At 31.9% G+C, this 13,262-nt stretch overlaps 1 protein-coding gene across 11 annotated transcripts in view; it reads right to left on the minus strand.

Moving 5' to 3' along the window:
* Positions 1-10,208, minus strand: part of LOC129909140 (cilia- and flagella-associated protein 410) — a 28,545-nt gene extending 18,337 nt beyond the window's left edge. For 7 of the 11 annotated variants that reach the window (XM_055986122.1, XM_055986117.1, XM_055986114.1 and 4 more), the window contains exons 1-2: positions 9,515-10,207; positions 1,798-1,863 (exon numbers count right to left, since the gene is read on the minus strand). In XM_055986122.1, the coding sequence (XP_055842097.1) occupies positions 1,798-1,863; positions 9,515-9,594 (146 nt within the window). In that variant the 5' untranslated portion in view covers positions 9,595-10,207. Of the gene's footprint in view, positions 1-1,797; positions 1,864-9,514 lie in introns of all 11 variants that reach the window. The other 4 variants (XM_055986121.1, XM_055986119.1, XM_055986116.1 and 1 more) reach the window with 2 other exon arrangements.
* Between the last annotated feature and the right edge of the window lie 3,054 nt (positions 10,209-13,262).

Genomic DNA, 13,262 nt, shown 5'->3' on the forward strand with positions numbered 1-13,262 from the left:
GGTCCCATAGAAATTATCGAAAAATTTTAGCCGAGCTAAAATGAGTCCCATACAAATTATCGATAACTTTTATGGAAATCGATAAAATCAGTGATCGTTTGCAGAGTCTACAAAAAGTTATAAGCTTTCCAGCATTAAGAAATATTTATTAATCAATTTCTTTATTCATTCCAATAGCTTTAAACTTAAATTTGACTTACAAAAGTTGACTTACAAAACATCATGTCTATTTATAGGTTTGCAACCTTCTCCAAATTTCATTGTCACCGGGAAACAATGAAATTTGATGCGAAACGTTCGGGGTGAGTACAAAAGTACTTTCTTTGTTTAAAAAACGCGGCTAATCCGAGAATTTTAAAAATTATGTCTGTAAGAAACCGTGAAAGAAAAGTTATATTCTCCAAATTAATAAAATTTTCGAGCCATTTGCGAATTTTTTTCAACGTCAGACTGGAAATACCTATAAATTTTTCAAATCGTCTGAGTATATATTTAGCCACTAAAAATCCAATTATGACTTCATTGAAAAAAGCACCCATGAGCATATTAATTGGTATAGGTAGGTATATAATATTGAAAAAATAAATATCTAACTTTTAGCTCTATTAATAATATTACATTTATCTTTGTTGGAAAATGGAGAGTTTCCACTTTCTCATAACTAACTACCCACAACATTAAAATATTTAAAAAAAAAACTTAAATAGACATATAAAGCATATTTATTCGACCAAGTACAGCGACTCAGTGCATTTTATTCCTTTTCTTTTCTAGGTCGAAACTGCAAGAAGTTTTTATTTTCAGTAACTTTTTATATTTTAACTTTCCGAATTATGACTGCAACTTGTTTATTTTTAAAGTTTAACCTTCTTTTTTATTCTCTCTAGCTACATGCTTCATTAAATCTTGACCTCTATGAAAGTATAATAAAGAATCATGTCCATAACAAGAATCAAAAATAATTTGAAACAAAAGTTATTTTTTTTTAGTTTTAAAAGTGTTGTAGTTGAAAATAAAGACAGGCAAAAAACTTTATACTTAATACCAGAAAAGAAGTTAAACGGCACTAAAAAGCAATACAACTTCAACCTACATACACAGTTTCAAGTAAAGTCGCCAGTTAACCTTGGTTGTTTTTTCGTACTTGGACATCCACCAAAAAAGAAACACATCTTTGACTACATACAACCATATCGTATTCCTTGTAATAAAATTAAAGATTTACAAAAAAGAAAAAAAACAACAAAAAATCATTGGTCGACTACCCACTTGTTTCGAGCATCAACAACACACCAAAGTAGAGTCAAATACTCTCAGTCTCTATATTATAAGTGAGCCGGGCCAGTCCGGTAATGGCGAACATGTGTGTTTTTGAATGTAATAATAAGTTTTAAAAGCGTAAAACAAAACTGAGAGTGCAATTTATTCAATCAACTTATCACATACTAAGTACGCGTTAGCAATTTTAATTGAAGTAAGCTGAGCTGAGTTCAATTAGACTTTATTCTCCTTCTTGAGAGTTTAAGTGGGTTGATTATGTAAATTCCTCGAATCTGTCCATTTTTGGTCAGAGTCTCCCACGACAACATCAACATACTTATACAATTTACTGACTAATACAAAATAATCGTTATAATTAGTATGGTGGTGATATCATAGTTTCTATCTGTTTTGTGTGCCTTTGGAGGTTTTAAGTTAGCAATTTCATTTATTTATTATATAAATTTTATACGTTCCGGCTTTGATAAATTTATTTATTATTATTTTATTAAATCAAATTTCAATGGCATTACTTACCTTAGCGCCAAAACTTCCACACCACGCATTCGTTTTATTATGGAGACATCGCTGAGTTCACTTCCCCTGTGCAGAAGAAGAAAAAAAAAATAAATAAAAAGAAAATTTAAATAAATTAAATTAGTTATGATGACTTATGAGGCTATGAGCTTCGAGAAGCTTGTTATTGTATATTTTTATACCTACACAAAAAAAAAATCTAATAAATTGACTGAGAAATTCCGTTAGGAATTTTTGCAAAGCCGGTAGAGGCACAAAGCATGACAGTGACCCCATAGTTATTATTGTTTGGCTGATGTATATTAAATTTCTTTTTGCCTCGTAAAACTGGAGTTCAAAGGAAAATAAACAAACAAAAATATTTGTTTGTATATACCGTAATTTGTTTAAAAGAGACGGTCTAATTGACCGTTAAAAGAAATTTGAGGAATAACACGAATAGAAAATAATACAATTAATAATCCTAGATAGGTAGTTATTTACAAAAAAAAAAAACAGTAAAACAGAAAAAAACAAATTAGCAGCAGGTCTAACAATAAACGATGCAGCTGGAACAATATTGATCTTGAGAATGTTTTGTTATACAAGGGCTACAAAACATCAAAAAGCTTCATTATGTTTTGAATTATGTATTCCCTTTAATTTGATGAGAAGAACTAAGTTGTAAATCTATAATCCTTTGCAAAAATAAAGACCGGTTCCAAAATTCGGACCAAATTGAAAGAAATTTTGCTGTTGCCAGCTTTTATCGCAAGAGAACGTCGAACGTTTACTGAAAGCGTCTATCTTAATCCTCTGTGAATACTGAAAAGAGGCCATCAGGGTCCCCAGTGGAAGCACTCATGAGCTGGATTTTCAAAGGCACCAAAACCAAGCTTATGCATTCTTGCCTTTTAATGTCGACTTTAAATTTAATGGAGATTGAATAAATTAGGCCTTAGAGTTCCTTTGGAAAGTGAAACAGTCTATTTTTCAAGAGGCGAAAAAGTTAACCGAAGGATAACCTATCGCCATGAAAATGATGATACTGTTTGAGATATACAGCAGGTGCTGATAATTTATATTGAACGTTTCTAAAGTCTTTAGAATGGCAGAACAAACTAATTAAGCGATTGTTCCTCAAAATATTCGTTAACCAAACCTACGAAAAATTAAACTCATAAGATTTATTTCGGACAGCTTAGCTTACTTCAGAAGGGCAGGTGACTCGGATACAACCATCCACTAGCAACGCGTGATTACTCTTATCAGTACGGTATTAAGCCAGATATAACCGGCTGTTCTAGTATTCGTTCAAATTTGAAATGGGTCGACGAACCCGCCCGAAGATTCTTTAATTTGTATAAATCCAAAGATCTAATTTAACCTAGCACGCACAAGTAAGTTGAGCGAAGCGTCAACTAACTTGTAGTGCATAGTTGAACTTACTGGAGAAATATTTGACTGTTAACAGTCGAATTGTTTTTTCCTGAACACCGTTTATTTTAAATAAATATGATTTAAAATCATGAAAAAATATAAACCAGCATAAAAGTGTTCATATATGCGTTTCGCCCCGATGTAATGGTTGGGCTCATCAGAAGATGACCATTACACCTTGTCTTGACGCATATTTTCCCGAATAAATCGAGATTCCATATAATCCGAGCTGCATAAAGCAACTGCGAATTATATAGTTGCTACAAGTCTTCAAAGAAGATAAATTGTAGCTATTTTTATTGCCTTGCTATGGCATTGGAGAAATATTTGACTGTTAACGGTCGAATTGTTTTTTCCTGAACACCGTTTATTTTAAATAAATATGATTTAAAATCATGAAAAAATATAAACCAGCATACTGGAGAAGGCTATTTGTTGAGAAAGACATCTACCTTGTTCTGTAACAGCTATTTACAGTACTGAACTTAAAAAATTTTGGAATTCTTGATTTTTTATTTACTTTGGTAGCAAGGAATCAAAAGAAAAAAAAATAGTTGACCCAAGGGTGTACATTTGAGGAGAAGTGTGAAGGCTGGCCATACAACAACTTTTCTGGTACAATCTAGGTACATGCCACATCATTTGAGGATATTTTCCAATACTGAAACTTTGATTTACGAGCTTTTTCAAGACTGTTTGGAAAAGAAAAGTATTATTTTTCTACTAAGATTTCAGGGATCTCAAAAAGAATGGAAAACGATATTGCACTACTACTTTTATTGCCTACTCGTAAAGTGCATAAATGTCTTCCTATTTAAAATAAGTCGATGTCTCTAATCTTCGAATCTGAAAGGAACTGTTCGTTCTCACAAGCTACAAAAAAGATGAATAATCCTCTTTTTTTGATGAAAGTGCTCTGGTTAATACCTTGCAGGAGTTCCCTTTATACGGTAACAATTCTGGTTATGTGATGCTTTAACCTAAGTAATATGTCGTTCGTTCGGGTTTTATTTATTGCAAGTGGGTCAAATCTTTTTTGAAATAACGCACTAAGTCAATGAGTCAGCGATCTATCTCGATTACAGCTATTTTTTGGTACTATTTATCGTTATAATACTACATCGTTATTACAGCTTAATTTTAAAATTCCCCAACTAGGAACTGCAAGACTGGTAACAACAATAATAACACTGTGTTCGAAAATGGAACTTTTTTTTTCCGACAGAGGGCTCTCATATCTACTAAAGATAATTCGAGTATGCTGAACACGATGGCGCACTTAGTTTTTCTGGATTAGGTCAAATAAGAAAGATTTTTGCGTTTGAAATTTTGTTTGCACATGCCAAAACTGAGGGTATAAAACACCATATATTTTCCAATTTTCGATTTCTTATCGATGAAAAATGATGGAAAATCTATTTTTTCGGAAGTATTATTCGTAAAAGAAGTTATTTTAAAAAAAATCTTCAGTTTTGGCATGTGCAAACAAAATTTCAAACGCAAAAATCTTTCTTATTTGACCTAATCCAGAAAAACTAAGTGCGCCATCGTGTTCAGCATACTCGAATTATCTTTAGTAGATATGAGAGCCCTCTGTCGGTTTTTTGAACTATCACAGTGTAATTGTTTACTATCACTCACATCCAAAACCTGCTGCGTTCTATATTTCTTGTTTAATTTCTTGTCCTATAAGACCTAATTCTATGGGATTGTTAATTTTATGGGATTTATAGAATTTTTAAATAGATCGTTCTGATAAAAAAAAAACTTGTCCTATAAACATGATTCTGTATAATTCTAATTAATGAATGAAAATTCTTTACCTGGCTGTCAAGTTAGCAAACAAAAGCTCTAATGCAAAAAATGATACTAATTTTTGTTTGATTAAAATTTGAAAAGGAAATATATTAGGTGAAATATATAGAAAGCTTATGTACGAAATGATTTGTAGGAAATGTTCAACGAAATGGCATAAGTTGCGTGAGGTATACACTTATTACCAAATAAAGTAAACAACAATGTGATACAGTTTATGAAAGGCTTTTGTATACATAGCACGTATAATTAATGAGCTAATATAACTTCCTGAGTAGATTTCCTAAAGTTTTGGTATATGAATTTAAATTGACAAAAGTTTGATTTTATATAGTTTTTTTTACAACGCAATTTTAGTTAAATATATTGTTTAAGCTATGAAAGCTTACAATATCAACAGTTTAAACAACATTTTAACTGTCCATTCACTTTTTTTCCCACACGACAACAATATAACCAGGCTATTTGTAATTCAAAGTTCTCTCAAAACCTATTTGAAATGTACATAAATTACAATACAAAATAATAGTTAAGCATTTCTGATACCTATTATACCTACGTGCGCAATACACCTCTCAACACCAATCATCTAATTAATATGAAATCATATGCATTGTGCATTTATTTTCCATTGCAAGGTGTAATCTTAAAAAGACTATATTCAATTGTCTGATAAATATCTACCATTATACTTATCTGTCCACTTGATCATTATTTCTTTCTTAACGGTTTTATTATGCTTAATGCAATAAATTTATTGTTTACTCAAACAATCGATATGCTATCAATATTTGTATCTGATTGAGATAAGTCAAGAAAAACTTCGTCACAGTGATGACACAAAAATAACAAAAAACCAGAAAACGTAAACAATAATGATACTATTTCTTGTTGTGATGAATAATTTTTTGAATCACCACCGCATTCCGAAGAAAAAAACCTGTTGGGGAATCTGATTCAGTGCTGGACTTTATCATGACAAGTGAATCTCTTGGAGGCTTTGTTAATTCATGGAGAGCAACAGTAGCCCCGACGATTTAAAGAATTAATGATAATGAGTGAAAAAAGAGCGAGGTCGGAACACAGGGCTGTGTCTTTCGTTGGTTTTTAAAAAAGGTCCAATGTTTTGAGACCTAAACAAAATAGGTTGCCGCCATTAAGAAGAGAGCCAGATCACCGTCGACTTGAATTAAACATCAAGATGATGGGCAGTTATAATTTATAATAGGAAGAAAGGTATATCCTGGTATAAACAATTTCAAAAACGTCAGTTGGCCTCAGAAATAACAATACAAAACCGAGAGGCTTGCCGCCGATTTCTGAGTTCAACCCAGCGAACGTGTTATGATACCTTACATCATTTTCATTTTTTTAAATTCATAGATTTACAAATAAGAATGTGTTTTGATCGAGTTATGTTTTATGTGTTGTATTTGGTTTGCATTTTTCGTGTTCCATGGATTTTTGTACGTTTGGACGTCATTCTTTTTTTTTTGTTGATTTTTTTTCAAATTTTTTCTGCTTTAGGAATATCTTCCAAGTCAATTGCAATTTCAAGAAATGAACCAGGTAATAAAATAGGTGTGAGAGTATAATGATCAAATAGAGGATCAAATAAATTAAAAAAAAAAAAACATCTGATAACAGAAACAAAAAGTTCTGAAAGCGGCCAACTCAAGGATTTGAATACATATGTATAACTTATTTTAAAACGGATAACAAAACGCCAGAAAAATATGAGTTAATTGTTGATAAGCCAAAGGATTCCCCCAGAGGATTTTTTTAGAACCCTGAAATTTCTTCCGGAATTATAAGAATTAACATTGAACTAAAAAAGAAAATAAACATAATGATGATTGTATTGGTCAGTGAATTTGAAATTGAAATAAATAAGTTCCGAGAGTTTCCTCACGAAACAGCAAGATAGCTCGTTCATGAATATCTTTGGTATCATATTTCATATGCCTCCAACTCTGCATAAGTATTTCTTTCATTCATGACACTGAGATAATAAAATGTGCGTTGTTGCCAAATGGCCAGCATTCAGAGGAAGCTCAGGAAGCCCGTAACATACACTTTAAAAACATAAGAGAACATTTTTCAAGAAAATCAAGCCGTTATAAAATCTTCAATTCGAGGATATCTTCAATTATTATAATACAAACAATTATAATTATAAAGATAATTAGGTATCTTTTGCTTAGCTCGAATCCAATCATTACGAGCAAGCAAAAACTCTTAAGAAAAAAGTATACAATCTTTTCCCCCAGAGACAATTAACCATATCTTATTTTTCCGTCACTGTTTTCATTAAAAAAAAAATAATTTAATAATAAAAAATATTAAAAAAACATGTATAATTTTTACTTGCTCTATAGGGCAAGTATTGGTTTCGTGTAGAAAAAAAAAAATCGAGGTTTTAATCAAAACCAACATTACGATGATGGAGAAGATCATAAAAGTGGTTTTCGTCATGCCGTCCGTCGGTCTGTGCGTCTGTGCGTCTGTACGTCCATCTGTACATGGAGCTAGGGCCTAAACGGATGGATGGATTTGCTTGAAACTTGGTACAGATGATTTTTACGTAATTCCCTAGGACCGTTTTTTTTATTTTTTTAATATCTCTAATTTAACGCATATCTCCCATATAACGTTTTCGAGGTATTTCAAATTTCTCGAAAACGGCTCTAACGATTTCGTTTAAATTTGGTGTGCGCAGTACTCTTGTTGATTCCAACAAAACTGCGTTTTTAGTTTTTCTCAAAAAATGCCGAGAGCGGAAATATGGCGTTGCCGTTTTTCAAAAATTGACATTTTTTTAAGTTCATATATTTCATCAAAGCATAAGTCAATTTTTTCAAAATTCACAGACATCATAGGTATTGAAGTGTAAAATGTAAAAAAAAATTAAAAAAAAAGTTTTTCAAAAAATATTTAAAAAATTGAATTTTTTTAACTTTCGATTTTTTTTATTGTTTTTATTTTTTTTTCTCCACAAAATCTTAAATTTCCAATAGATATTTAAGATAAAGAAGCTTTGAACTACAAGAGCAAGTACGTGCGACCCAGTCGTGCATTTTATTTATTCTACTATTATAGAGATTTGCATAGGAAAGCATACATAGGTAAGAGGTAATTAATTGTAGCGTGGCAATAATTTAACTAGGAATCACTGTAAGAGCCCCCGCACACTACAAACTTTCTATCGGCCGATAGTTTAGTCGGTCTCTTAATCAGTATGAAAATGTATTAGAGTGCGTACACTACAACGATTAAGTATCGGCCGATCAAAGAGTTTGTTTGATCGAAAAAAAGTTTGTTTTGCTACACAAATTGCCTTCAAACAAAAATATTTCATACTAAACCGACTATTTAGTCGGCTGCCTGTGCCCACACTAGGACCCCAACCCGACTTAACAATTGGCCGATAGAAAGTCTGTAGTGTGCGGGGCTCTAAGAGTCTCAGGAGGCTAATGTGAAATTTCAGCTCCCTAGCTCTACTGGCTAATTTGATGCCATGAATTCAGTCATCTTGCCCCGGTGTGCGCTGTTTCTTCTCTCAAAGAACTGTAGAAGCCTCATATAAGACCTTCATCATCCTGCCCATTGAGGCATGGACATTGAAAAGAGGGGATCTGGGTTGTTTTGAGGCAAAGTCTTTGAGTTCAGATCCAGAGTGTATCGCTAGAGAGTGAAGAAGAAGATTCAATGACGAGCTATATGGACTTAAATGACCATATGGACTTTATGGCTTAAAAGTCAGCGGCCATCGTTATTTCAAAGCCTTCTTCCATAATTTAAACCTCATTATTGTTTAGAAACCCCAAAAATTGAAAACTTATCAGAGACCTATGAAAATGGTTCATAGTTTAAACTTTTCAATCAAACAAAAATGTTCTTTTGGAACCCTTATCTGAGATCTAATAGCAATAAATCCGGCACTGCCTAAGCCATATTATCTTTAACATAACAAAGAGTTCCAAACTACTTATTTATTCAAGTGGGAGTTTTCACCTCAGTTTTTTGTTAAATTTTATATAGTCTCGTTATAAGAACTGAGACACAAATAAAACATACCAATCGGGTTTTGGTAGCTGCATTTGCAGAAGGAAACATCACAAAGCAGAGACACACCAAAGCACATCAAAACTCTATGTTAAAAAACAAACCAATACAATCAGGGGCACTTTCATTCATTCATTCATTCGCATCGTCGATAAGTTCATAGACCGGTAGAGCGTAAATAATTCGTCTAAAAAACCAAGGGGGACACGGGCACTATACCGAACAACAAAGTGGGTATAGGCTCCCACTACAACAAAACTAAACAAAATGCAACAATAACTTGCTCCAGAGCCAGACAACAAACAAAGAATCATTATACCATGCCATGGTGTCTCTATTCCAATTGTTGTTGTAACAAAAACTAATAAAATGAAGTAAACATACGTTTCTAAGCTAAAGCTACCATCATGCAACTTACCAACAATTCAGCTTCTTTATGGAGCTCAGGTCAGATTGTTTGGATCTGGCTATAACCATTTCTTCTGTTAACCGAGTCATGGTGATGACTTGACTCAGATGAGGAGGAGATTTCTGGTTCTTTTTTTTTAGTGAATTTTCTTCTTTATTCAGAGCACCACAAACTGGGAAGGAAAAATGTTAGTTCACTGGGGAAAAATATAGACAAAAAGTAGAAAAACGCGTATTGTAATTTTTCTTACGTGTGACTACCTAATTTTTTGTGTGTTGTTTTTCTGTTTTGTTGGGATCTTTTGGGAGCAGCCTAATTATTATGCGTTATTTTATTATAAAATATTGTGGGGCTGGGCTAGGAAATAAAAATGCTCTTCTATTCTAGTAATGAGAGACAACAACGAAAAGAAGGTACACTTTGAATGCAGCAGACACTTTTTTTTGCAAATCGATTTTTTCCTGCATTTGGGAGGCCACAACGATATTTCTTTTAATTAAGAAACTTAATTTACATGCAATTGTACACTATTCTTGTTTGTTTTTCAATTTGTTATTAAATTTTATTCGATTTGAGAAGTAAAATACTACGAATACTTAATTTTTTTCGTTTGGTTTTGATGGAAAAAAAATTATTCGAATTTATTTTTTCCCCCGAAGTGATGACGTCTACCATAAACGAGATACACGCGCAAAATGACAGCGATGGCAGATTGGAAAAAAAAATTCTCTCTCATTTTGGTGAGAAAGCTGAGAAAATTAAATAAAAGCTTTTTTTTAAAGCTTTTTTATTTAGGAGAATGAGTGGAATATGCAAGTTTGATTGAGTGATTTGGTTTGTTTGTTGATGGTGATGAGAAAATGGGAAAAATGTCAAAACAAAAATAATTTGAGTTGTTTACGAATATGAAAAGTAAGAGGAATTTAAAGATAATCGTTAAACTTTGGATTGTTGCTTCTTTTTAAATTAACGGTAGGATGGTTAATCGATATTCCTTTGTTCCCAAAGGAACGCAGCTAGTGATTTTAGGCCAGTCATTATATACATTTGGAAATGCAAAATCATGGTATAAAAAGAGAAGGTATGATCATTAGAAAAAACTCTGTATCGAGAACTGTCAAAACTTAAAAATGGCTACTTAAGGTTTTGACAGCTGCCCATTGAAATTGTTGTTGTAAACAAATTTGTCTTGGAAATTGTTGTTGCTTTTGACTTTGCCAAATATTAAACGTCAAAACCTTATTACCCCATTTTGTAATATGGCGGCTCTAATGATCATACCGATCATACCTTGTCTTTTTATACCATGATGCAAAATGGCCGAGAAAGCTAAATTTTGGATATGTTGTAGAGGATGCTTAAAAAAGCTTAACTTGAAGTTTTCGACCAAGATTTCCTATGAGCTTCTTCCGCCATTTTGAAAAAAAGGATAAAATTGGTTTTTTGACAATAACTCGGCTATATGAAAATTTTACAAGAAGCTTTTTTGTAGCTTTTAACGAGTTCTACAATTCATGCATGCATATTTTTTGTGTATCATGAACCGTTATCGAGATATCGATTAAAAAAGTCAAAAATTTAGGACATGCCATTTGTTTTTTGACATACTCTATTTTTGGGTGATGAATATCGAAAAAATTATTAAAATAAAATTTGTAGACCACATTCAGACCTACAATGTCGTATTTTTATATTTTTTTTGGACAAAAATTACGACTTCCAGCCGGCCGCAAAGTCGTTTAGTCCGCGCCCACCACGAGGCAAACCGCCCGTTCGGTTGTAAAAAAAAACAATCATTCATGTTTTTTTTCAATGTTTATATTAGGTGTGTTTTTTTGTTTATCTATATAGATTTTGTGCAAAAAAACGACATCGAGATTTTTGAAATCAAAACAATTTACGTGTTAAAAACAACAAAAACTTTATCTGTATAGATTTTTGGAAAATCCAGATAATTATCCAGATTTTACTTTCTCTCGATAAAAACAGAAGTGCCAAGGTAGTTTAATTGTTGTGTTCATACAGAAATATCTGAAAATATTAAACAAAAAAAAAAAAGCGGAGAAAACGAGGTTTGAAAAAAACTCTCATAGAAAAAAATAATCAAAAATTTGTTTGACATGGTTGCATTGAAATGTTAATATCTCGAGATATACGCAATGCACTTTTCAGATAAAAGTCTTAAATGGATCCTGATAAGATTGTTGAACAGATATGTATATAAAATTACCAAAGTTTTTTCGAAAAATTAGAAATAAAATTATAAATGTTTTCACATTTGATTTTAAAAAAATCGAAAAAAATTCAATATGGCTACATTCAAACGCTTATAACACAAGAACGACGCAACTAATGTTAATGGTCATGGTCTTAAAATGTAGCTAAGAATATACAGATAATTTTTGGTTTTTTGTGAAAAAACAATTTTTTTGAATCCAACATTGATGCCATGGCCATATGAAAATTTTTGTTTGCATCCAACATGGATGTAATGGCCTTCCCACTTCGGAGTTAAAAAAAAAAAAACAAAAGCAACATTTTTGACAGACAGCTGCTAAAGTATATGTACAGTGGTGCCAAATGTTTGCATGGATTTCAAAAATCCCGATGTCGTTTTTTTGCACAAAATCTATATAGATAAACAAAAAAACACACCTATTATTATATCAGTAACACATACAAACAAATGTATGTATTTATTTAATAAATAATGAGAAGAAGATGGTAATGATTTTTTTGTAACTCCAATTTTATTAACCCAAATTTTGTAAATACAGTATACCGGCTTTTTGTGTTGATTTTGCATTTTGTAATTTGCTTCAATCTCAATATTATTTAGTTCATCAAAATTGCAATTAGATCAGTGCCAATAATTTTTGAAAATAAAAAAATTATTAGCAGCATATGGGTGGTTGGAAAATTTAGGATATATGGTATATGAAAGCGGAAAAATAAATTGCCCACAAACGCCAGATTTTTTTTGGAAAAAAAGTCAGAATATTTTTTTTGGTCAAAATATTTGTCTCATGACACATGTCTCATGATACATGTCTCATGATTCATTTGTCTCATGATACGTGTCTCATGTATCATGAGACAAATGTAATTTGTCAAATTCATTTGTCTCATGATACGTGTCTCATGTATCATGAGACAAATGTCATGATACATGTATCATGAGACATGTATCATGAGACATGTATCATAAGACATGTATCATGAGACAAATGTATCACGAGACAAATGTATCATGAGACATGTATCAAGAGACATGTCCCATGAGAAATGTCCCATGAGTCATCACTTACCGATGCTAGGAGCTGACTGCCGATGTTAACTCGTTGACGACCACTACCGGAAGCGGATATATTTCATGACCAAAACTACCTGTACAACGCAACGGTTACGCTAGAAAAAGTTTCAAAATTCATTTTTTATATCTCTCGTAGGACAATTTTTTCAAGAATAATAATTTTGCATAATAGATTATTGTTTTCGATACAATTTCTATTTATGTACTTGATGATTTTATTTCTGGTCAGGGTGATTAGAATGAAATTAAAAAAAAAATCTATTTCAAACAATTTTACCAAAAAACAAATAAATTGATTAAACAACATATTCACCACCAAAATGCATTCAACTATGACGAATGCGCTAGACCAAAATAAATACTGAAAAAAAAAACCCTTCGCCAAAACATAAAATGCATCCGTTGCCATAGTACCCATACTTAACAAGGAGAAACATAAACCAA

This window comes from Episyrphus balteatus, chromosome 2 (genome assembly GCF_945859705.1).
Source record: "Episyrphus balteatus chromosome 2, idEpiBalt1.1, whole genome shotgun sequence".
NCBI classification, from domain to species: domain Eukaryota; kingdom Metazoa; phylum Arthropoda; class Insecta; order Diptera; family Syrphidae; genus Episyrphus; species Episyrphus balteatus.